The sequence below is a fragment of the Pelophylax lessonae genome (assembly GCF_965119305.1).
Source record: "Pelophylax lessonae genome assembly, chromosome: 11".
Taxonomy (NCBI): Eukaryota; Metazoa; Chordata; class Amphibia; order Anura; family Ranidae; genus Pelophylax; species Pelophylax lessonae.
This window is the reverse complement of record NC_138778.1, coordinates 13,222,799-13,248,398: the sequence shown is the minus strand read 5'-3', so window position 1 is coordinate 13,248,398 and position 25,600 is coordinate 13,222,799. Positions and strand designations below refer to the sequence as shown.

The 25,600-nt window shown below is 44.6% G+C and overlaps 1 protein-coding gene across 4 annotated transcripts in view; it reads right to left on the bottom strand.

Moving 5' to 3' along the window:
- Positions 1–25,600, bottom strand: part of MYOCD (myocardin) — a 93,513-nt gene that overhangs the window by 49,267 nt on the left and 18,646 nt on the right. For 2 of the 4 annotated variants that reach the window (XM_082271187.1, XM_082271188.1), the window contains exons 2-3: positions 11,199–11,264; positions 3,630–3,685 (exon numbers count right to left, since the gene is read on the bottom strand). In XM_082271187.1, coding sequence (XP_082127313.1) covers positions 3,630–3,685; positions 11,199–11,264 — 122 coding nt within the window. The remainder of the gene's footprint in view (positions 1–3,629; positions 3,686–11,198; positions 11,265–25,600) is intronic. The other 2 variants (XM_082271189.1, XM_082271190.1) reach the window with 1 other exon arrangement.

The window sequence follows — 25,600 nt, the reverse complement described above, 5'->3', positions numbered from 1 at the left end:
GGGGTAATTTGTAAAAAAATAATTATATAAAAAATTGACAGGAGCAACATGTTGGGAAAAAAAATTATTAGGTTTACCTGCACTTTTTTTTATTTTATTTTTTTATCAGATTATAATTGCGAATTTATCACTTTGTTACACTAGCCTTTTTTGTTTGGTTCAGAAATCTCATAACAAAGGATAGGGAAAACCCAAAAGGGTAGTTGGACTTTCTCTGAACCTTTGGTTTAGAAATCTCATAACAAGAAGTTTTTATGAAAACCTACAAAATTTATTAGATACAAAATATTTTTTTAAAAAAATCCTATGTGACACTAGCCTTTTTGTCTAATGAACCCCCTGTACATGTCCGTATTCTTTTTAAAAATATTTTGTATCCAATAAATTTTGTATGTTTTTATAAAAACTTCTTGTTATGAGATTTTTGAACCCAAAGATACAGAGAAAGTCCAACTACCCTTTTGGGTTTTCCCTATCCTTTGTTGAGACTATTTTCTTGGAGACAACTGTCTCCGTCCTTCAACATAAATCATGTAAAATTGATTTCAATAAAAAATTCCGATCAGTGTATAGATCGAAGAGGGTTAAAGTCGCCGCTGTAAACTGATACAAAAAGAAGCGCAGGTACAACCTAATGAAATCCCCAGTAATTCTACATGACAACTTTAGGCTCTCTGGTTTCGTCTGTGACCTCACCGTATCCTCTGATTTGAAAAACAGAAGTTGAAATATTATGATTAGTGAGGCTGACTCAGTACATTTCCTGCAGTTCGGTGAAAAGGTTTCATTCAGTGCGGAGCGACTGTTCGGCCATTTTGTAAGGATTGATGTCTAGCAGATAGTGCTCGCTCTCCCCTCCCGTCAGACAGGCCACTTCCTCACCACTGACTAAGAAAGCAGATTGCCTTTTTACAAGAACCATCTCGGGTCAGATGAGGAGAGGCACACAAGTACTAGTTTATGTTTTGGTTGTAGACTTGGAGCTGGGATTGGGTTTTCATACCAATAGTGAACATTATTGTCGCTTATTGAAACACACAAGGCTATTGGCTCATAGACAGGGGCTGACTGGCAACTTTCGGCCCAGGGGGCAAGTACAAACCAGAGGCCCATGGTGTAGTGACTCCTCCCACTCTCCCTCTTCCCGGCCTCCTCCTGACCTCCATTCCAGGCTGAAGCTCCGCTCCAGGTAGTCTCTACTCACCGGCCGAATTTGGGTTCCCGACCTGGCAAGCAGGGGGCGGTTGGAGAGAGCTGGGACAGTTTGTTTGGGGCTGGCTGGGGGAGGAGAGTCTCCAGTAGGGCATGAAACCGGCCTCTGCTCAGACACAGTTTACACCATCCATGCTGGTCTTCAACCCACACTCAGTAGTTCAGCAGTGGGGACTTTTTACTTCTCTTCACCAGGATTCCTTTAGGCATGTCTTTGGCAGAAGCAGTGCAGCCTTTTTGTGGGGCAACAGAGCGACCCAGGGGGCAATCGCCCCCTTGCCCCCTGTCCCAGTCCTCCCCTGCTCATAGAGGAGTCCCATGACTGTTCTGTAAATTGTCTAGTAGAGGAGGTCAATGTTGTGTGGATTCTGGTCCCCTCTGTGGGACACTTGTTGGCAGGGCCGCCATCAGAGAGGCACAGGTGTATGGGGCCTGAGCATCAGGAGGGGCCCAGGCCTTGGCTACCAGGAAGTGTGCACAGTGCAAGAGAGAAGAGATGGGATGGAGGAGATGGGATTGGAGGAGGAGGAGGACATGGGATGGAGGAGATGGGACTGCAGGAGGAGGACATGGGATTGGGGAGATGGGATGGAGAAGGAGGAGGGCATGGGATGGGACTTGGTGGGACAGCCAGTGGGGGGGCCCTGGGGAATGTTGATGGTCAGGTCCAGGCCTAAAGCTGTGTAAGAGGCCCCAACATTTCCGATGGCTGCCCTGCTCATTAGCACTACTCCAGTGTTTCCATACATTGCACCCATGATGGCCAAAAAGCCCAAAACCAACGTATGCCATTTGGAATAAATTACTCTATAATATTAGGCTGTATTTGCACTATACACCAGCAGTGAATGGGTATTTGGCCAACAGAGTGTAAAGCAATGATTTGCATGGCTCCACCCACTGTCCTGAAATGAGGAATACTCCTCTTATGTTTGGGATAGGTCATGAAATGAGATACGTGACTATCTTGGGGTTGATTTATTAAAGGCAAATAGGATGTTCTCTTTGCAAGGGAAAACTGCACTTTGCAAGGGAATTTGCCCCAGAGCTTATTGAATGAGGTGAAGCTCTGCTGACTTTCATCATCCAAACATATGCAAGAAGAAATGCTGTTTATTTATTTATTTATTCATAATTGATTGGGTTTCACCCACTAAGCTCTGGGGAGAATTCTCATCCAAAGTGAACAGCCCAATTGCCTTTGTCTATCAGATTGAGGTCAGGATTCCTTGGCATCCCAGTCTTAGTCCGTAGGGTTCAATATTGAGTTGGCCCACCCTTTCCAGCTATAACAGCTTCAACTCTTCTGGGAAGGCCGTCCACAAGGTTTAGGAGTGTCTATGGGAATGTTTGACCATTCTTCCAGAAAAGTATTTGTAAGGTCAGGCACTAATGTTGGACAAGAAGGCCTGGCTCGCAGTCTCCCCTCTAATTCATCCCAAAGGTGTTCTATAAGGGTGAGGTCAGGACTCTGTGCAGGCCAGTTTAGTTCCACCACCCCAAACTCGCTCATCCATGTCTTTATGGATCTTGCTTTGTGCACCGGTCAAAATCACTTGGTGGAGGGGGGATTATGATGTGGGGTTGTTTTTCAGGGGTTGGACTTGGCCCCTTAGTTCCAGTGAAGGCCATACCAAGACATTTTGGACAATTTCATGCTCCCAACTTTGTGGGAACAGTTTGGGGATGGCCCCTTCCTGTTCCAACATGACTGCGCAGCAGAGCACAAAGCAAGGTCCATAAAGACATCGATGAGCGAGTTTGGGGTGGAGGAACTTGACTGGCCTGCACAGAGTCCTGACCTCAACCCAATAGAACACCTTTGAATTAGAGCCGAGACTGCGAGCCAGGCCTCCTCGTCCAACATCAGTGCCTGACCTCACAAATGCTCTTCTGGAAGAATGGTCAAACATTCCCATAGACACACGCCTAAACCTTGCGGACAGCCTTCCCAGAAGAGTTGAAGCTGTTATAGCTGGAAAGGGTGGGCCAACTCAATATTGAACCCTACAGTAGACTAAGACTGGGATGCCATTAAAGTTCATGTGTGTGTAAAGGCAGACGTCCCAATACTTTTTGACAATATAGTATATATATATATATATATATATATATATGTGTGTGTGTGTATATATATATATATATGTGTGTATATATATATATATATATGTGTATATATATATATATATATGTATACATATATATATATGTGTGTATATATATATATATATATATATATATACATACACACTATATTGTCAAAGGTATCGGGACGCCTGCCTTTACACACACACATGGCATCCCAGTCTTAGTGGGCACCTACAGTCTGTTCCTGCCCATGCTGCCCTCTATACTTCTTATGTCCTATGTCTGCTATAGGGGGATAAAGGAGTTAAAATAACATCTGCAGTTTTTACCTTGGCTTTTTCCAGGTTCTTTTTCTGTTCTTGGAAGGCAGCTGGACTCTTGAGGGCTGAAACGGCAAACAGACAACGAGGCGGATTAGTATAAACATTTTTTATTTGCCTGCATCCGTCCTACCAGTGAGAGCTTCCCATGTGTGAACTGGGTCAGAGTCCTCGGTACATCTGGGATAAATGATGATGAGGTTGTGCTCCACATACAAGAAATAACTACCTCACTGTACCATCCCCCCATCAAAGCAGAGGTGAAGGTCTGATACCCTTATCTCTCGAGCAGGGGTCTCCAAACTACGGCCCGTGGGCCAAATTTAGCCCACTACGAGTTTTTATCTGGCCCACAGCTTGGGTCAGTGGTGTATCCTCAGACTCTGTACACAGACTTCAGGATTCAGATCAGTTGGTCTCCTTTTCTGATAAGAACCCTAATGTAAAAAAGATTGTGATTTCTACAGGGGCTATGAAGTTATGGGGGGGGGGGACTCTAATGTGAAGGAGGAGGCTCTGATGTTATGAGGAGGCTTCTGGTGTAAGAGGGGGCTCTGATGGGGACCCAGATATGCAGTAACTCTGATAGGGTCCCTGATGTAAGGGGGAGACTGTGATTTGTAGGGGGGATATGAAGTGATGGGGGCTTCAGATGTAAAAAGGGGACTCTGATGGGGACCCTGATGTATGTGATAACTCTGATAGGGATCCTGATGTAAGGGGGGGGGCTGTGATTTGTAAAGGGGCTATTAAGTTATGGGGGGTATCTGGTGTGAAAGGGGGACCCTGATGTGAAGGGGGAGGCTATGATGTTATGAGGAGGCTTCTGGTGTAAGAGGGGGCTCTGATGGGGACCCAGATATATGCAGTTACTCTGATAGGGTCCCTGGTGTAAGGGGGAGACTGTGATTTGTAGGGGGAATATGAAGTGATGGGGGCTTCAGATGTAAAAAGGGGACTCTAATGTGAAGGAGGAGGCTCTGATGTGATGAGAGGGCTTCTGGTGCAAAAGAGGATTCTGATGGGGCCCCTGATGTATGGGGTAACCCTGAGGGGAAACCTGACATAAGGGGGGCCTGTGATTTGTAAGGGGGGCTATGAAGTGATGGGGGCTTCTGATGTGGAAGGGGGACTCTGATGTGAAGGGGAGGCTATAATGTGATGAGGAGGCTTCTGGTGTAAGAGCAGACTCTGATGGGGACCCGGATGTATAAGGTAACACTGATGGGAACCCTGATGTAAGGGGAACTCGCTCATCCATGTCTTTATGGACCTTGCTTTGTGCACTGGTGTGCAGTCATGTTGGAACAGGAAGGGGCCATCCCCAAACTGTTCCCACAAAGTTGGGAGCATGAAATTGTTCAAAATGTATAAGTGTGCTGATGCCTCAAGAATTCCCTTCACTGGAACTAAGGGGCCAAGCCCAACCCCTGAAAAACCACCTCACACCATAATCCCCCCTCCACCAAATGATTTGGACCAGTGCACAAAGCAACGTCAATAAAGACATGGATGAGTGAGTTTGGGGTGGAGGAACTTGACTGGCCTGCACAGAGTCCTGACCTCAACCTGATAGAACCCCTTTGCAATGAATTAGTGCGGAGACTGAGAGCCAGGCCTTCTCATCCACATCAGTGCCTGACCTCACAAATGTGCTTCTGGAAGAATGGTTAAACATTACCATAGACACACTCCTAAACCTTGTGGACAGCCTTCCCAGAGGAGTTGAAGTGGGCAGGAGTGGGCAAGGAGTGGGCAGGAGGGGTGACTGCCCTGGGCACTGCAGTAACATAAGAGATGTGGACGGCCTTCCCAGAAGAGTTGAAGCTGTTATAGCTGCAAAGGGTGGGCCAACTCAATATTGAACCCTCCGGACTAAGACTGGGATGCCATTAAAGTTCATGTGCATGTAAAGGCAGGTGTCCCAATACTTTTGGTAATTTAGTGTATATACATACTTGCATCGTGCCAAGCTGGCCCAGTGTAAGCATACAAAATACATCATCCCTGGTGTTCAGCTTTAATGCCATTTGAAAAGTTGCTTTCAGTCATTTTACAATTGCAGCTTTCATGAAAATAACCCCTTGTGATCCTGCCAAGAAGGTTCCTTGTTTAGGCACTTCCTCTTATAGTGTGACAATACTGTCCCTGTCTCCTGATGGTGCTCCTATGTTGTCACCCTGTCACATGGACTTCTGATGGAGACTGCAAGTGGTCTTTTCATCACACAGGCAGGGTCCACTGTTGTCACCATCAGGAAACCCGTCCTGAAAAATGCTTTGCAGCCATTGCTGGATTGCAAGTAGACAGGAAGTGACTGCACAGAGGTTGCAGCAGATCAGCAGTGCTGAGATGTAACAATGGATGAAAAATATTTATTTATATACATTGTGACAGGAAGTCAGGTAATTCTGTGGGTGTTGTCACAGACGGGAGATACATTTCTGCCTTGTTTAGACAATTCACCAATTACTATTAGGTGTCGGCTGCGAGAGGTAGCCAGAAAGGTTTAGGACGTTGAAAAAGCTTCAGCTATTTAGAATGAAGCAATAAAGGCCTCCATAAGTTATCCAGAGGATGACTACTGATTGCCTCATTCTGAATAACTGAAGCTTTTCAACGTCCTAAACCTTTCTGGCTACCTCTCGCAGCCGACACCTAATAGTAATTGGTGAATTGTCTAAACAAGGCAGAAATGTATCTCCCGTCTGTGACAACACCCATAGATTTACCTGACTTCCTGTCACAACATACACAATATATAAATATATATATGTCTGATATATAGAATGCATAGCAAACGAAATGTCATTTAGTTAGGGTTGAATGTTTTTTTAATAAACAGCATACTGTGGTTAGTTTATTAAATCACACGGTTAGCCACCCCAAAATAAAAGGAGAACTTGAAGCAAACTCCTTCATTCGATGCAGCACAGGATGTGATGTAGTTAACTTTTGAATAAGTTAAATGCGATGTCAACACGCAACAAAAAGTGTGGTAATCGTAATTAAAAAAGGTAGTGATCAGTACAACACTAGAATGTCATCCGTATCCAACAAACAGTCAGTGTGCGCCTCTAAACACGCAACCCGGATCCAACTGTGTATGATATGAACGCCCACACATCTATATACACCATGAGCTAAATATTTACAGGACCGGGAATATGACCCAACCAGAGGGGCTCCTCTGAAATCTACACTGCTGGACAATTCTATCTCCTAGAAAACAACCAATTGTCTCACTACTGAGTTATTCATTTTTTTTATGAAAGTGGGTACAATGTCAAACATTCCTAGAAACCTACTGGAGGCTCAGGCAGCAGATACGGGACAGAGATATGAAGGCCAGACATGGGGCTGTAATGGGAGTAGGAGGAAATGGAGGACATAGATGGACTGTAATGGGAGTCCAGAGATATGGAAGACAGAAATGGAGCTGTAATGGGAGTAGGAGGATATGGAGGACACAGATGGGCTGTAATGGGAGTAGGAAGATAAGGAGGACATAGATGGACTGTAATGGGAGTCCAGGGATATAGACGATAGAAATGGAGCTGTAATGGGAGTAGGAGGATATGGAGGACACAGATGGGCTGTAACGGGAGTCCAGGGATATGGAGGACAGAGATGGGCTGTAATGGGAGTAGGAGGATATGGAGGACACAGGTGGGCTGTAATGGGAGTCCAGGGATATGGAGGACACAGATGGGCTGTAATGGGAGTCCAGGGATATGGAGGACAGAGATGGGCTGTAATGGGAGTAGGAGTATATGGAGGACACAGAAGGGCTGTAATGGGAGTCCAGGGATATGGAGGACAGAGATGGGCTGTAATGGGAGTAGGAGGATATGGAGGACACAGATGGGCTGTAACGGGAGTCCATGGATATGGAGGGCAGAGATGGGCTGTAATGGGAGTAGGAGGATATGGAGGACACAGATGAGGTGTAATGGGTGTCCAGGGATATGGAGGACAGAGATGGGCTGTAATGGGAGTAGGAGGATATGGAGGACACAGGTGGGCTGTAATGGGAGTCCAGGGATATGGAGGACAGAAATTGAGCTGTAATGGGAGTAGGAGGATATGGAGGACACATGAGGTGTAACGGGAGTCCAGGGATATGGAGGACAGAAATTGAGCTGTAATGGAAGCCCAGGGATATGGAGGACAGAGATGGGCTGTAATGGGATTAGATGGATATGGAGGACAGAGATCTGACTGTAATCGGAGTAGAGGAATATGGAGGACCGAGATGGGATGTAATGGGAGTACAGAGATGGGTCTTTAATGGGAGTACAGGGATATGGAGGACAGGGATGGACTGTAATGGGAGAAAAGGTATATGAAGGAGAGAGATGGGACTTTAATGGGAGTCCAGTGATATGGAGGACAGATATTGCATTGTAATGGGAGTCCAGGAATATGGAGGACAGAGATGGGCTGTAATGGGAGAAGAGGGATATGGAGGACAAAGATGGGTCTGTGCTTGGAATAGAGGGATATGAAGGACAGAGACGAGCTTTAATGGGAGTATAAAGATATGGAGGACAGAGATAGGGCTGTAATGGTAGTAGAAGGATATAGAGAACAGAGATGGGGATGTAATGGAAGTACATGGATGTGAAAAACAGAGATAGGGCTGTAATAGGGGTAGAGGGATAAAAAGGACAACGGTTATGGATATGAAGGACATAGATGGGACTGTAATGGGAGAAGAGGGATATGAAGGATGGAAGTGGGGCTGTAATGGAAGTAAAGGAATAGGAATATAAAGGACAGAGATGAGTTAGTATTGGCAGTGCAAGAAAAAGGAGGACAGAGATAAAGGATTTATTGGAAGTAGAGGGATATGAAGGATAGAGACGGGGCTGTAATGTGAGTACAGGGATATGAAGGATAGGGATGGACACTATTAGAACTGGAAGAATGCAAAGGAAAGATATGGGGTTTTAAAGAGAGTAGAAGATAATAAAGAGACGGCGCTGTAAAGGTAGTACAAAAGGTAGTACAAAAATATGATTGACAATGATGGGCCTGTAATAGGAGTACAGGAATGGGGCTTTTATGGAAGAACATGGATATTAGGGTTAGATATTGGTCTGTAATGGGAGTACAGGGATATGAAGGACAGTGATGGGGTTGCGATGGGTGTATAGGGATACGAAGAACAGGGATGGGGCTTTTATAGAAATACAGAGGTATAAAGGACAGAAATGGCTGTAATGGGTGTACAGATATATGAAGGGAAGATATTGGGCCATAATGACAATGCAGGGATGTGAAGGATGGAGAAGGGGGCTGTAAATCGAGTAAAGGAATGCAAAGGACAGAGACAAGTTATTTTGAAAATACATGGATATGAAGGACAAAGATGGGGCTATAAATGAGAGTACAGGGCTACAAATGGCAGAGATGGGTTGTAATGGGAGCGCAAGGGTGTAAAGGACAGAGATGAGGCTATACTGGGGCTAAAAGGCTCAGAGGGGCAGAATCAGGGTTGTAATGGCAGTACAGGGATATGAAGGACAGAAGTAGGGTTGTAAATGAGAGTAAAGAAATATGAAGAGATGGGGCTGTAATGGGAGTAGAGGGATATGAAGGACAGAGGTGGGGGCTTTAAATGGGAGTAAATAAATATGAAGAGATGGGGCTGTAGTGAGAGTAGAGGGAAATGAAGGACTGAGATGGGGCTGTAAATGGGAGTAAGGGAGTACAAGGGACATAAATAGGGCTGTAATGGGAGTAAAGGAATATGAGGGACATAGATGGAGCTATAATGGGAGTAAAGGAATATGAAGGACAAAGATGAGGCCTATAATGGGAGTCTGGGAATACGAAGGACATAAATGAGGCTGTAATGGGGTTCCAGGGATATGAAGAACATAGATGAGGTTGTAATGGGGTTCCAGGGATATGAAGGACATAGATGAGGTTGTAATTGGAGTCCAGGGATATGAAGGAAAGAGATGGGGCTGTAATGGGAGTTCAGGGATATGACGGACATAGATGGGGTTGTAATAGGAGTCCAGAGATATGAAGGACATTGATGGGGTTGTAATGGGAGTCCAGGAATATGACGGACATAGATGGGGTTGTAATAGGAGTCCAGAGATATGAAGGACATTGATGGGGTTGTAATGGGATTCCAGGGATATGAAGGACAGAGATGGAGCTGTAATGGGAGTCCAGGGATATGAAGGTCATAGATGGGGTTGTAATGGGAGTCCAGGGATATGAAGGAAAGAGATGGGGCTGTAATGGGAGTCCAGGGATATGAGGGACAGAGATGGGGCTGTAATGGGAGTCCAGGGATATGAGGGACAGAGATGGGGCTGTAATGGGAGTCCGGGGATATGAATGAAAGAGATGGGGCTGTAATGGGAGTTCAGGGATATGAAGGACAGAGATGGGGTTGTAATGGGAGTCCAGGGATATGAAGGACATAGATGGGGTTGTAATGGGAGTCCATGGATATGAAGGACAGAGATGGGGCTGTAAATAGGAGTACAGAGCAGGGTATGGGAAGCCCAGAGACACCAACCCAATGTATTTGGGTGTCATGCACAATGAATGGCACTGCAGGACACCTCATATACAGCAGGTTCATGCGCTGTGGCAACACACATTTTAGCATGCTTTGCCACAATGCACAAGTGTGTATGGGATCTGGTCCTGGTGACAACTACAGCCAGAACAGGAGCTGAGAGTGACTCTGTCCAAGAAAAAAACATCACTAAGAACCAGACAAAGTGAGTAACTCTTCTGCATTCTATCCAAAACTAGAAAAAATACTTTTTTTTTCAGTTCTAGTTATACCTAAAATCCTATATGTAATGACCATGTTTAACAATAGCAACCTAAATTCTGTCATCACTCTCAAATGTAGGTTCATATATGTTGCCCATTTCAATAGGCAAAGTCATACTTGTATTTGGTGGCAAAACTATGGCGATACCACAGTGTTATTTAAGGCTGAACTTAGGCTTATACAGATATCTCAAACCTGTCTACCTACTGGTGCCAACTCTCCATCCATATAGAGTACAAGTCTTGCTAAAAGTGTATATCTGTTCAATACCAGAATTCTTCTGATCCTGTGCTGACTGTTATCAGTCACCTTTGTCACTATCTATCTTTATGGACTACAGAGCACCTCCCCTCATGTTACTGAGATGAGGAGAGGGGAAGGTTTTCTTAGTTTCACCCTAGGTTGGCAACACTTCTCCTCCACAGGTGTGGTACAGTGAGTCCTCTCACCCTAGGACAGGAGATGTGTTATTGACAGGAATACTAAGGCCACTTCCAAGGACTCGTAAGCTACTATATGTTACATTAATGTACATTTTAAGCTTCAGTTAAATTGTAAATTGGGTTATTTAGATGCATGTTGCTTTAATGAGTGCATAGATGGTCAGCAATTCAAAATCATTTAAAAAACGACTATAAGCAGGAGACGATACTTTGAAGGTCAGTAATGTAGTAGACAATCTTCTAATGAAGACGAGACTCCTTTGTTAGTCAAGGTAATGTTTTTGTAAGTCCAAAGAGGATGAATTATCTCCAGGGTATACTCACAATGCACGAAGCCATGATCCACCAGATGCTGACGGTCCCTTCTCTGCTGAAGCCGTAACTGTAGAACTATTAGAAGAAAGATGTCAAGGATGAGAATGCCCATGGCCAGGAACATGACCAAATGTCCAGGTCCAATGGAGGATAATCACAACTTTGAGAAGAAACATGCACTTTCTTCTACACTCAATGACTATTTGTCAGGGCAGGATTAGATGTCAGAGGTCTGGAGGTTAAGGCTGGTTAAAAGTTGGGTATAACTCCATGCATTGCAAACACACCTTAGTTGATAAGAACCACACCAGTCTAAACAACGCAGGAGTTACAGTTGTTAATTTGGGACAAACATTGATAAGAAAACTCAGCTTTCCTTATCAGTTGCATGAACTCAAGTGAAAAGTTCAAGATACCTAATAGTAAAATCTTTAAGATTTGGCTGAAGAGTGCAATCACCTTACCTTAATCACTTCAAGGACATGGGTGGTAAGATCTCTGCTCTTAGTTCCTAGGTCCTACATGCCTGCTATGGCCAGGATCAGGGGTCCTACTCTCTCCACTTGGTTTTTCATTTATATATGCAGAATGTAGGATGTAAAAGGAAGAGTGGGAGCACCCCAAGGCAAGTATGGTCACCCAAAACTCTAGGAACTAGACCCAGGAACTATGACATGGAGATGTCACCTCTGAAAGTCAAAAGGCGTATGTCAATCAGGGGAGGACTGGGCAAGGGGGAAGGGGGCCAATTGCTCTCTGGGCCGCTCTAATGTTCCATAAAAAGGCTGCACTGCTTCTGCCACAGACATGCCTAAAGGATCCCTGGTGAAGAGAAGTAAAAAGTCCCTGCCACTGACCTACTGAGTGCAGATGGAAGACAAGGACAGAGCGCAGGCCCCCAAGCCCCCCCCCCCCCCCCCCCAGCATGCATGGTGTAAACTGTGTCTGAACAGAGGCCAGTTCCATGCCCCACTGGAGCCCCAATCGAGCTGTCCCAGCTCCCCCCAACCGCCCCCTGCTGGCCAGGTCGGGACCTGTGAGTAGAGAGTACCTGGAGCAGAGCTTCAGCCTGGAATGGGGGTCAGGAGGAGGTCAGGGAGAGAGTGGGAGGGGGGCCGAGCTGCTGCACCATGGAGCTCTGGTTTGTACTTGCCCTCTGGGCTGAAAGTTGCCAGTCAGCCCCTGACATCAATACATGATTCCAAAAGTTATCACATAAAACTGAATTACTACGTAAGAGGAGAAGACTCGCCCTTTAATATCTTCATGCGATGGTAAAAGCTTTATTGACTAACTTCAAATCCTCTCTACAGATAGAGTAAAGCTGCATTTTTCAACTTCCAAGCTTAGACTGTGTACTAATTAGCAAGAATTAGCAAGAATTCTATTATATTGGTACTAGCACTCAGATTTAGTCCTCTTCCCTGTATGGCACATGTGTCAAACACAACGAATCCGGCTGGCCAGGCTATTTCATGCGGCCCTCGCAGCTATCCTGCAGCTGTGGCACCCTCCTCATCCCCACCTCCTATGGGCCAGGGGCTAACTACTGGAGTTGCAGGGGTTGCAATTGCAACAGGGCCCCATGCTCCAGGAGGCCTGTGCGGCTCCCCTCTACACCTGGATAGGAGGGGTGGCGGGGGCAGCATGTAGAGATATCACAGTGCTCCTTTTTCTCCTGTAACTGCAGGAGGAAAATGGAGGAGATTGGTTCCTCTGAATGCTGCCCCCGCCACTCCTCCTATCCAGTTCACTTGTGTTATGCTGTCTCTGGGCCCCTGTGTGCCCCCCTGGTCTCCCCCTTCTGTGCTGACCCCCCCCACTGTGCTCCCTTTCCTCTCCTGCTGGCTGCTGCAGGGGATGTGTCACAATATAGAAACAAGAAAGGGTCGGTAAATATGTAATTTACCAGCTCCTTCCTTTGATGATGAGGAGGCACTTATGGGGCTGCACTGATAGGTGGCACTGATGGGCTCTGATAGGTGGCACTGATCAGCAGGACTGATGGGCACTAATAGGTGGCACTGTTGAGCGCTGATGGGCTCTGATTGGCAGCACTGAAGTGCACTGATAGGTAGCACTGATCGGCAGGACTGACGGGCACTAATAGGTGGCACTGATGATCACTGATGGGCTCTGATAGGCAGCACTGATAGGTGGCACTAATCGGCAGGATTTATGGGCACTAATAGATGGCACTGATGAGCACGTATAGGTGGCACTGATAGGCTCACTGATAGGTAAAACTGACAAGGAGGCACTGATTGGCAGCACTGTCGAGCACTGTTGGGACTGCACTGATTATCAGTGCCGATGTCCCTTCAACACAAGCAGGTTATTGGCTTTGTTCTTCTCTCCTCACGCTGACAGCGTGAGGAGAAAAAAGCCTATAACCGTCTTGTGGTAACATCTGTGATCAGCTGTCATTGGACACAGCTGATCATGTGGTAAAGGGCCACTGTGATTGGCCTTTTACCAGTGGCGGCTGGTGCATATGGGGCGCAGGGGCGCCGCCTCCCCTATCCAATGCGTCCGGCCCCCTAATCTACATGCAGGGCACCGAACTTATGGAGTTCAATGGGGCTTTTTTTTAACCATGTGATTAGAGGCAGAGGCTCTCACAGGCTAAAAAAGAAGGGTGGGCTCGGGGCGCAGAGCACTGTGCCCCGAGCCCACCCAGATGTGCGACAATAGCAAATGAAAGTTCACTATTGTCACACGGATCCTCCTCCTGGCCAATCAGGAAGCAGGTTCTGAGACCCGTTTCCCAATTGGCCGAAAGGAGAAGCCATACCTTTGGGCATGGAGGAGGAGGTGGGAGGAGACGCAGAAGACAGGGGGAAGAAGCCGCCGTCGCTGATATCCACGCAGGGTGAGTGATCCTGTCCTGGGGGTCCTGTCCTGTCCTGCTGTGGTCCAGGGGTGTGCGGCCTGGTGTGGTCCGGGGGGGGGGTGTATGGTGTGGTCCGTCTGCCACCCCCCCCCCGGCCCATGGAGCACCAGCCGCCACTGCCTTTTACCCCGATCTGTGATCAGCTGAGGCCTTCAGACTCAGCACAGAAAGCGCAATCGTGGAACAGACGCCCTCCCAGCAAAGTAAGCCGTCATTAACAGGTTACCATCCCTGCCTCCCTATAGTTTTGATCTGGATTACCATGTCAGTGGAAATCACATGGCTTTTTTTTTATCAACAAAGCCCGGTCACATAGCACTGAACCCTCCGAGTTCTAGGGAAGAACTTTATCAAAGCTATTTTTGGCCTGCACTGTGAAATTGGAGGTTAATTTAGTTTAGATTTCTGCAAAGGCTTTTGGAAATGCCGCTAATATTAATTGTTTAACCAACCAAGGAACGCATTTTAAATTTCTTTCCATTCTTAATAAAATTAATTCCAGTCAATCTGCTGACTAAGGGCTGCACAAAAAGCCATCGGGTATTGACGTGACTTCATAGCGGCGAGAAGGTAGACACGTGTTGGGCAGACGTTTCCATTTCAAGTTCTGGAGCAGAAAAGTCTTTTTATCTAACAGGAAACATGTGGAGGAAAGTGGCGACAGCTGCAGGAAGAGAACGCGAGTGTACAAGGCATTGGAGATTAGGAATATCGGTTTAGTAGCGGCGGTACAATCCATATCTGTGGGAAAACGTTTCCTCGCTCATTGGCGGGTTTATGGAAAGCGACAACAGAAGCTTGTACGAGGGGACCGTCCAAAACCTAATAACAGCGATGTCAGCTCACATTTCCCCAGTGAAATTATCAAAGGCCTATCCTTCTGCCCCGGGCAACATGTGGCAATTGGCCTTTGTAGTATCACAACTGCAGACAGATCAAACTCTGACGGCGGAATTGAGTATTTACAAAGAAGCCTGGTTATTGCCTGCAGGCAGTGTATGCGGCTCCATGCAGAGGCGGTTCTAGGGTCCTAATAGACCACGGGCACCTCTGAGAGGGGTTGGCAGAATACTATGATGACTACTTTGGATCAAATCTAAAACTAATGTAATCTTTTTAACTAAATATACAATAAATTAAATGGTCTAAAAACTATATTGTCAAAATAAATAATAGAAATGTAGATAAATTATGTTCCAAAAACGGTAAAATGCAATGTATCACCTCCATATCTCAAAGTAGCCGTGGGCGCTCAGTAGAAGACCTGGAACACTAAGTAGAAAACTTAGAACATTCAGTGGAAGAACTGGGGCACATAGCGGGAAGACCTGGGGCACTCAGTAGATGATCCAGGACACTTAGTGGAAGACCTAGGGCATTCAGTATAAGACTTGGAGCATATAAAGGTAGACCTAGAGAACTTAGTAGAAGACTTGGGGCTCTAAGTAGAAGACTCAGTGAACTCATTAGAAAACCTGGACATTCAGTAGAAGACTTGGGGGCACTTAGCGGGAAGACCTGAGGCACTCAGTAGATGATCCAGGACACTTAGTGGAAGACCTAGGGCATCCAATAGAAGACTTGGAGCATATAAAGGTAGACCTAAAGCACTTAGTAGAAGACTTGGGGCTCTAAGTAGAAGACTTGGGGAACTCATTGGAAAACCTGGACATTCAGTAGAAGACCGGGACACTCAGTGGAAGACCTGGGACGCTCAGTAGATAACCTGGGGCACTTTGTGGAAGATCAGGAAAACTCAGTAAAAAACCTGGGGTACTTAGTGGAAGACCCGGGCACTCATTGGGAGACCTGGGGCACTCAGTGGGAGACCTGGGACACTCAGTGGGAGACCTGGGGCACTCAGTGGTAGACCTGGGGCACTCAGTGGTAGACCTGGGGCACTCAGTGGGAGACCAGGGGCACTCAATGGAAGACCTGGGGCACTCAGTGGAAGACCTGGGGCACTCAGTGGAAGACCTGGGGCACTCAGTGGAAGACCTGGGGGAACTCAGTGGAAGACCTAGGGGAATTAAGTGGAAGACCTAGAGCACTCAGTGGGAGACCAGGGGCACTCAATGGAAGACCTGGGGCACTCAGTGGAAGACCTGAGGCCCTCAGCAGAAGACCTGGTGCATGTGTGTTGGGTGCCAGGGTCTAGCAACTCCCCTGGGACCCTACCATTTGTCTTTCTCTGAAGTAAACACTAAACAATATCTGCAGCCATAACTTAAAATTAAAAGCCGTGTCAGGTTTTTACTTTGTCCCCCTTAGGAAGATTCACCATATTTGTCCTGGTAATCACTGTCAAGTGAGAACATCCAAAATTTTGAGTTGTCACCAGAACAGGATTAGAGGTGGGGACACTTGTTTTAGTGATATCTAGATTTTCCCTCACATTGGAGATATGTTATCTTACTTCCTGTTGTGTCTGAAAGAATTTTAAGCTCATGTGTAGTTTAAGCTCATAGTGTAGATGTATTCAGTGAGGTGGCCAAGACCTGGAAGGAGTGACCTCTCTGTTTGCTTTTGGGTCTAGAAAATGCTTAATAAATATATTGTAGCTCTGACAGGATCACATTTCATCTACAATACAAAAAACACAAGGTAGCTTACAGGAGCTCCATACTGAGAGACCCCATAAGCTACTACTGCTAAACTCTTCCCAGTTTGCCAATGCTCATCCAGTATTTTTAGAAGGAAGTCAGTATTGGAAATCCTTGTATTCTCTTGCAGTACATCCTTGCTTTGATCGTCTTTCATTGCAACGGGCCATAATGTGTGATTGTGTTGGGACATAAGATTGTAAGCTCCTCTGGTGCAGTGAATGTGCACTGATGCAGTGTCCTCAGTACAGCACTGCAGAATATGTCAGAGCTATGTAAAGAATGTATCATCTCCATATCTCAAAGGAGCCATAGAGCACACTGTAGAAGACCTGGGACGCTCAGTAGAAGACTAAGAACATTCAGCGGAAGATCTGGGTTATTGAGTAGAAGACTTAGGACACTCAGTGAAATATAATGGGTATTCAGTAGAAGACTTAGGACACTATCAGAAGATATGGGGTATTCAGTAGAAGACTTGGGACACTCAGCGGAATATCTGGGGCCTTCAGTACAAGACTTAGGACACTCAGCGGAAGATCTGGGGCATTCAGTACAAGACTTGGGACACTCAGCGGAAGATCTGGGGCATTCAGTACAAGACTTAGAACACTCAATGGAAGATATGGGATATTCAGTAGAAGACTTAGGACACTCAGTGAAAGACATGAGGTATTCAGTAGAAGACTTAGGATACTATCGGAAGATATGGGCTATTCAGTACAAGACTTGGGACACTCAGTGGAAGATCTGGGGCATTCAGTAGAAGACTTGGGACACTCAGCGGAAGACCTGGGGCACTCAGTAGAAGATTTGGAACAATCAGTGGAAGATCTGGGGCACTCAGTGGAAGATCTGGGAAAATCAGTGGAAGATCTGGGGAATTCAGTACAAGACTTGGGACACTCAGCGGAAGATCTGGGGCATTCAGTACAAGACTTGGGACACTCAGCAGAAGATCTGGGGCATTCAGTAGAAGACTTGGGACACTCAGCGGAAGATCTGGGGCATTCAGTACAAGACTTGGGAAACTCAGAGGAAGATCTGGGGCATTCAGTACAAGACTTGGGACACTCAGCGGAAGATCTGGGGCACTCAGTAGAAGATTTGGAACAATCAGTGGAAGATCTGGGGCACTCAGTGGAAGATCTGGAAAAATCAGTGGAAGATCTGGGGCATTCGGTAGAAGACTTGGGGCACTTAAAGTGGTTGTAAACCCCCCCTGTAATGTTTGTACCTATAGATAAGCCTATAACAAGGCTTACCTATAGGTACTGTAAATATCTCCATGCAACTTGCACCGTTTAGGAGATATTTACAATGCATGCAGCCGATGATGTCATCGGCGAATGCGCTCTGAAGGTAAGGGGTTAACACCAGGGGTGATCAAAGGGTTAACTGTGTCCCTAGGGGGTGCTTTCTAACTGTGAGGGGGGTGAGCTTGTGAAATCAACACAGAGACCTATGTTCTGCAGACCGCCATTCTCTCTTCACAGGGAGCGATCATGGGTGCCAGGCGGCAATTGTGGCCGCCGGCCCCGTGCATCGGCTTCCCCGCTCGCTCCTGCATAGCGACATATGGGTGCAGCGTTTCGCGGGAACCTGCCGACCTGTCCTCGTATATCCCCGGCGGCTGGTCGGCATGTGGTTAAAGAAGAATTGAGGCTTTTATAGTGTGATGGTCAGAGGTAGAGGTACAGCGATTCGCGGAAACCTGCCGACCTTCCGCCATATACAGGGGGCAGTTGGTCAGCAAGTGGTTAAAGTGTAAGCTCCTATGGTGCAGAGACCTGATATCATTGGTTTCCTTATTCTCCGTAAAATCGATCAGAACATGCTCGCACGGCCTGTAAATGAGTAAAATAAGTTGCGACGGCTTTCGTTAAACGATTCAACAATGGAGAAAATATTACAACCCTCTTAAGGCCAATAAACACGCATTTTGCATCTCATAAATTGGATCGGACTGAGACATTTTGTCTTCCTCGGCGGCGGTTAATGTGCATCCATCTGGAAAAAATGCGATGGGCTCCTAGATTATCAGAGGACCCGAACTGCCAAGGACAGAGTCACGGTGACAAAATGGAGGCCGAGCGGGACCCCCTGTTGGTTCTGTCTCTTTCTCTCGCCGTGTTTAGATTCTGCTCTTGGCCAGATAAATTTATTTACGGCACTGGATCACGTCTAATCTCTCGCACTGCGACAGGACCATGTAAACACTTTTCTCAACTGCAACATTTGTCAGTGTGACCCAGATATTGCTGTATTTATGGAGTGTCATGCGGGCTCCGTGATGTGGTCGTCATGGTGATGGAATGTGGCGGTAGATAACCTACACCGCCGTTTTCCAAAGTGCTGAGCTGGGAAGATTAAGGCTCATTAATTGTGCCATCTTAAAAAGAGACCAGGACGATTCTTAAAAAAAAAAAAAAAATTAAATAATAATAAATATATAAAATAATATATATATATATATATATATATATATATTTATTATTTATATATATAAAGTTTAGGAATGTCCTGGCCTCTTTTTATTATTTTAAATATTCTAAATATATGAGAGACCAGGGCAATTCTTAAAAAAAAGATTAAAAGTAAAATAAAATAAAAATGATAATAAATATAATATATATATATATATATATAAATAATATATTTAGGAATGTCCTGACCTCTTTCTATTATTTTAAATATTATATATATACATATATAATATAAGAGACAGGACAATTCTTAAAAAATAAAAATGATAATAAATAAATATATATATATATATATATATATATATATATATATATAGATAGATAGATAGATATAAATAATATATTTAGGAATGTCCTGGCCTCTTTCTATTATTTTAAATATATATATATATATATATATATATATATATATATATATATATATATATATATATAGAAAATATAAGAGACCAGGACGATTCTTAAAAAAATAAAATAGCAAATATATATATATGTGTGTGCGTGTGTGTTGTATATATATATATATATATATATATATATATATATATAGGATTTATATAGCGCCGACAGTTTACGCAGTGCTACGCAGGGGAAAAAGTACAAATACAATAGATGCAATACACTTTAATACAGTAGGAATAAGAGGGCCCTGCTCGTTAGAGCTTACATATATATATATATATATATATATATATATATATACTGTATATTATATATATATATATATATATATATATATATATATACTGTATATTATATATATATATATATATATATAATGAGAATCTTAATTTCATTAATCTCTATTTTTATCATCTCTATTTTATCATTTTTAATATTTATCAAATATATATTAAAAGTGATAAAAATGGAGAATAATCAAATGAAGAATAAAAAAACTTTAATCTGTGTAGCCTTTGAAATAACAAGTCTACATAGATAAATTCCTGACATGTCACACTATACAGCAACAGTACCATTTAAAAAAAAAAAAAAAAAATGAAAAAAAAAAAACACTTATCATTAAAAAATTATCTTTGAGGTCCAGTCTAGTGATTATGCCTAGGCTGAGATGATGTCATTAATTTGCTGCAGGCAAGAGGAAGCATTTCTTCAGTCCTTTCTGCCCCAGTGATCAGATTGCATCATTATATCTTTGTAGCAAGCAGCAAGCTGGCTCTGGATGATGCCTGAACAAAGATGGCGCGGTCCTTCTGGGGAGAAAAGCCGATGAAAGTACAGTATTGTCAGTGGGGAGTACTGTGATCTCTGTGAGAGGTAATAAATACCTTGAGTGTTACACCGACACTTTACTTTCCAATTTATTCTGAGGACCGGGAAGCTCAAGCAGCGCCTTAGTTCAAAGCTTAATGCATGCCATAATAGTAGTGGCTCATATTTTTTTAATTGGGTATAACATTTGCTTTAATAACAAGATAAAACTCATTTTTTTTATTGAGCAGAAAACAAGTCAAATATTGTTGGCCGACATTTACGAAGAAAAAAAAAAACAAAAAAACCCCAGAAAGTAATGAAATCGGTATGTAACAAACCAATTAATACTCAGCCATCTGGGATTTATAATGTGCAGCGTTCATAGAAAGATTCTACAATATAATTTTAGGTCAGATCCACCTGAATGGATATTAGGGCACAAGTCCTGCCATGGGAACTCTGCAGATATTTACAGTGTTAGCCAACGTTCCAACAACTCTGTGTTTCATATCCCTCCCATAGATTCATTAACTTGCCCACCCAGGTTTTTCCCAAAAAATAAATAAATAAATAAAAATAAAATTTATGTATATATTTATATTTATATATATAAATTTTGCCCAAAGTTGGGCTTTTAGGCAGCCAAAACCAACAAGATAAAAACAAATGGCCCAATTACAGATAAAATAGTACATCCCACTTTTCATGCAATATTCAGTTCCAGTCTATAAATACTCCCACTATTTCTTCTGCCACTAGGTGTCCTCAGCGTGATGGCCAGCGCCGTTCCTCTGAGCCCACTGAACCCCCCCCCCCCCCAGCCTGTGACTGGACAGTGAAAGGAGAAGCAGCTCAGTGATAAGCTCATCGTTTCTATCACTCTGCTCTCAGGCCAGCATCATTTTACCCATGTCTTATGAGTCCAGACCATCCCGGACGAGCCCCCAACCTGTGACTGGACAGGAAAAGGAGAAGCAGCTCAGTGATGAGCTCATCATTCTGTCACTCTGCTCTCTCCTCCTATCACCATGCTTCTTGTCAGCCCATGAACTGATTGGTTACTTGTGCTGCTTCCGCTTGTCACAGTCCAGCCCTGCTGTGCAGAGACTGACACCAGGTCGCCAGGATAAATAGAGAGGGTGACTCCCCCGAGTCTGGACACAGACAGCAATAAAAACATGACAGAGGGTCAAACCCTTCCCTATTTCATCCAGAGTTAAAAGTAAAGGGCATACTCAAAGAAAAAAAATAGCGCTTTCATAAATAAATCACAAGTCAATTAAAAGAAAGAACTTATAAAAACCTATCCTATCTATCTATCTATCTATCTATCTATCTATCTATCTATCTATCTATCTATCTATCTATCTATCTATCTATCTATCTATCTATCTATCTATCTATCTATCTATCTATCTATCTATCTATCTATCTGTCTATCCACCCATTTCCTCTCCATTTCCCTATCCATCCGTTTATTAATTCATAATAAGTAATTCCACCCGTCTATCCATCGATCATCTCTCCATTTCTCCACCCAACATCTATGCATCCATCTGTCCCTCATTCACCCATTCATCTTCTCTCCATTCTCCAATCATTGCATCCATCCATCTACCTCTATCCTTTAATGTATCTTCTGTCCATCCATCCATCCATTCATCTATCATCTATCCATTCATCTTTTGTCCATCCATCCATCTATCATGTGTCCGTCCATCCATCAATCGTCTATTTGTCCATGCATCTAACCCTGCATCCATTGTCTATACATCCACTTATCTATCCATCTGTTCATTATCTCTCCATTCATTATCTATGCATCCATCTATCCTCCTTACATCCATGTATCTGCTGTCCATCCATCCACCCATTATCTGTCTATCCATTTCTCCATTCATCTATTCATCCATCCATTAATCTATTTATCTATGCATCCATCATCTCTCCATGCATCCATCTATCCAACCATTAATCCATTGTCTATACATCCATCCATCCATCAATTATCCATCATCTATCCAGTCCTCCACCCATCTATCTAGTCTTCCATCCATCCATCATCTATCCAGTCCTCCATCCATCTATCCAGTCTTCCATCCATTTATCCAGTCTTCCATCCATCCATCATCTATCCAGTCCTCCATCCATCCATCCATGCATCCATCCATCTATCCAGTCTTCCATCCATCCATCATCTATCCAGTCCTTCATCCATCATCTATCCAGTCCTTTATCCATTATCTATCCAGAACTCCATTCATCCATCATCTATCCAGTCCTCCATCCATCTATCTAGTCTTCCATTCATCCATCCATCCATCCATCCATCATCTATCCAGTCCTCCATCCATCTATCCAGTCTTCCATCCATCTATCCAGTCTTCCATCCATCCATCATCTATCCAGTCCTCCATCCATCCATCCATGCATCCAATCCTTCATCCATCATCTATCCAATCCTTCATCCATCATCTATCCAGTCCTCCATCCATCATCTATCTAGTCCTCTATCTATCCATCCATCCATCCTTCCATCTGTCATCTATCCAGTCCTTCATCCATCCATCAACTATCCAGTCCTCCATCCATCCATCCATCCATCATTTATCCAGTCCTTCATCCATCCATCAACTATCCAGTCCTTCATCCTTCCATCCATTATCTGTCTATGCGTTCATCCACCCGTCATCTATGCATTCATCTCTCCATCTTTTCCGGATCCATCCATTTATGTTCTGTCCATCCATTCATCCATCTATTGACCCATAATCTATCTGTCCATTCCTGTATCCATTCATTGGTTGTCCGTCCATTCATCCATCAATCCACTAATCCATCATTCATCTATTGTAAGTCTTTTACCCATCCATCATCTATTAATCCTTCCATCCATCTATCTATCCAATGTCTATCCATTCCTCCATCCATCCATTCCTCCATTCATCCATCAATCCACTAATCCATCATTCATCTATTGTAAGTCTTTTACCCATCCATCATCTATTAATCCTTCCATCCATCTATCTATCCAATGTCTATCCATTCCTCCATCCAACCATTCTTCCATCCATCCATCTATCCAATGTCTATCCATTCCTCCATCCATCCATTCTTCCACCCATCATTCCAAGATCACCACTTTGGATTACAATTATTTTTCCCCTTTGCGGACAGCGTTTGTTAAGTGATTGGTAAGTGCTGTGATTGGTTGGTTGGCTGGTTGGCTGGTTGGTTGGCTGGTTGGTTGGTTGGTTGGCTGGTTGGCTGGTTGTTTGGTTGGTTGGCTGGTCGTTGGCTGGTTGGCTGGTTGTTTGGTTGGTTGGCTGGTTGGTTGGCTGGTTGGTTGGTTGGCTGGTACGTTAAGACTGCGCCGGATGAATTCCAGCATTTCTGCCATACAGAATATTTATGCAACGAAAGAAAAACTAAAGATGAAAACACCTTGTCTGTAAGAGAAGATGGAAACACTTGACTGTGAAATGAAACAGTTTAAAGATCGGTCTGCGTTTACTAGCAGCTGCAGCGCACATGTCTGGCTCCGAGCCGGAAACCTAAGAAAATGTTATTTACAATTCCTCTGCGCTTCCCGAAGACGGGAAATCTAGTTACTGTCACCTACAGCAATCCTCCACCTACGGCCTGAGCTTATTATGTGACCGCCAGGAGAAGAGAGTTAAGCCCCGTGTATGCAGACAGCTAGGGGGGTGCTAAAAAGAAAAAAAAAGTGGTTGAGCTGTGGTTTTACCGCCCCAGCTCCCCCGCCCCCCCCCCCCCCAAAAAAAAAAAAAAAAAAAACAGTAACTTAACACTAGCTGCTGTCATGTTAGCACATCATGTTAGTACGAGTCATTCAGCAGAGCAGAGTATTTCAGGAGAGGAGAGTTGTAGAGAAAGGAGCAGATGTGTCCAGCGGTGCAGAGTATTTTAGGAGAGGAGAGTTATAGAGGAAGGAGCAGAGTCCTCCAGCAGAGCAGAGTATTTCAGGAGAGGAGAGTTATAGAGGAAGGAGCAGAGTCATCCAGCAGTGCAGAGAATTTCAGGAGAGGAGAGTTATAGAGGAAGGAGCAGAGTCCTCCAGCAGTGCAGAGTATTTCAGGAGAGAAGAGTTATAGAGGAAGGAGCAGAGTCCTCCAGAAGAGCAGAGTATTTCAGGAGAGAAGAGTTATAGAGGAAAGAGCAGAGTCCTCCAGCAGAGCAGAGTATTTCAGGAGAGGAGAGTTATAGAGGAAGGAGCAGAGTTCTCCAGCAGTGCAGAGTATTTCAGGAGAGGAGAGTTATAGAGGAAGGAGCAGAGTCCTCCATCAGTGCAGAGTATTTCAGGAGAGGAGAGTTATAGAGGAAGGAGCAGAGTCCTCCAGCAGAGCAGAGTATTTCAGGAGAGGAGAGTTATAGAGGAAGGAGCAGAGTCATCCAGCAGTGCAGAGTATTTCAGGAGAGGAGAGTTATAGAGGAAGGAGCAGAGTCCTCCAGCAGTGCAGGGTATTTCAGGAGAGGAGAGTTATAGAGGAAGGAGCAGAGTTCTCCAGCAGTGCAGAGTATTTCAGGAGAGGAGAGTTATAGAGGAAGGAGCAGAGTCCTCCAGCAGTGCAGAGTATTCCAGGAGAGGAGAGTTATAGAGGAAGGAGGAGAGTCCTCCAGCAGTGCAGAGTATTTCAGGAGAGGAGAGACGGATACTCAGCTCTGTGTTTTTACTCTGTTAACCCTGTCAGTGCTGTGTCTGTCTCTCCCGGCCTCGTTGTGTACTCGGAGAGTGTCTGTGAAGAAGACACAGCTGCTCTATAGACAATAAGTGCGCTGCAGGCCTCTCGGGTTGGAAGGGTTAATGGGTCACACCACATCATTTAAGTGGCTGGAGCCGGCCTTCCTGTTTGATGTTAGAAGTTGGAAACATATGGTGGAGATGACAAGCAGAGCCACGCCAACCCCACTCCACAGCGAGGAGCCCCGGAGGTTACCAGGATCTGCAGTCATTGGGTAACCAGAAAGGACCATTAAGAAACCGGCATCAGCTGACCAGGCTGTGTTGTAAATGTTCTGAGGTTTGTTGCACAATCCTAACGGCAGTTATTAAAAGTTCCACTAAAGGAGAACCCGCACCCAAAGCTGACATTTAAGTGTTTGCTGTTGGCGGAGAGTTGAATTCCCCGGCAGTTTCTCGCACTTGGGGTTCCCGGTGAGCTGGGCAACCCAGCCGCCTGCATCCTAGTGATC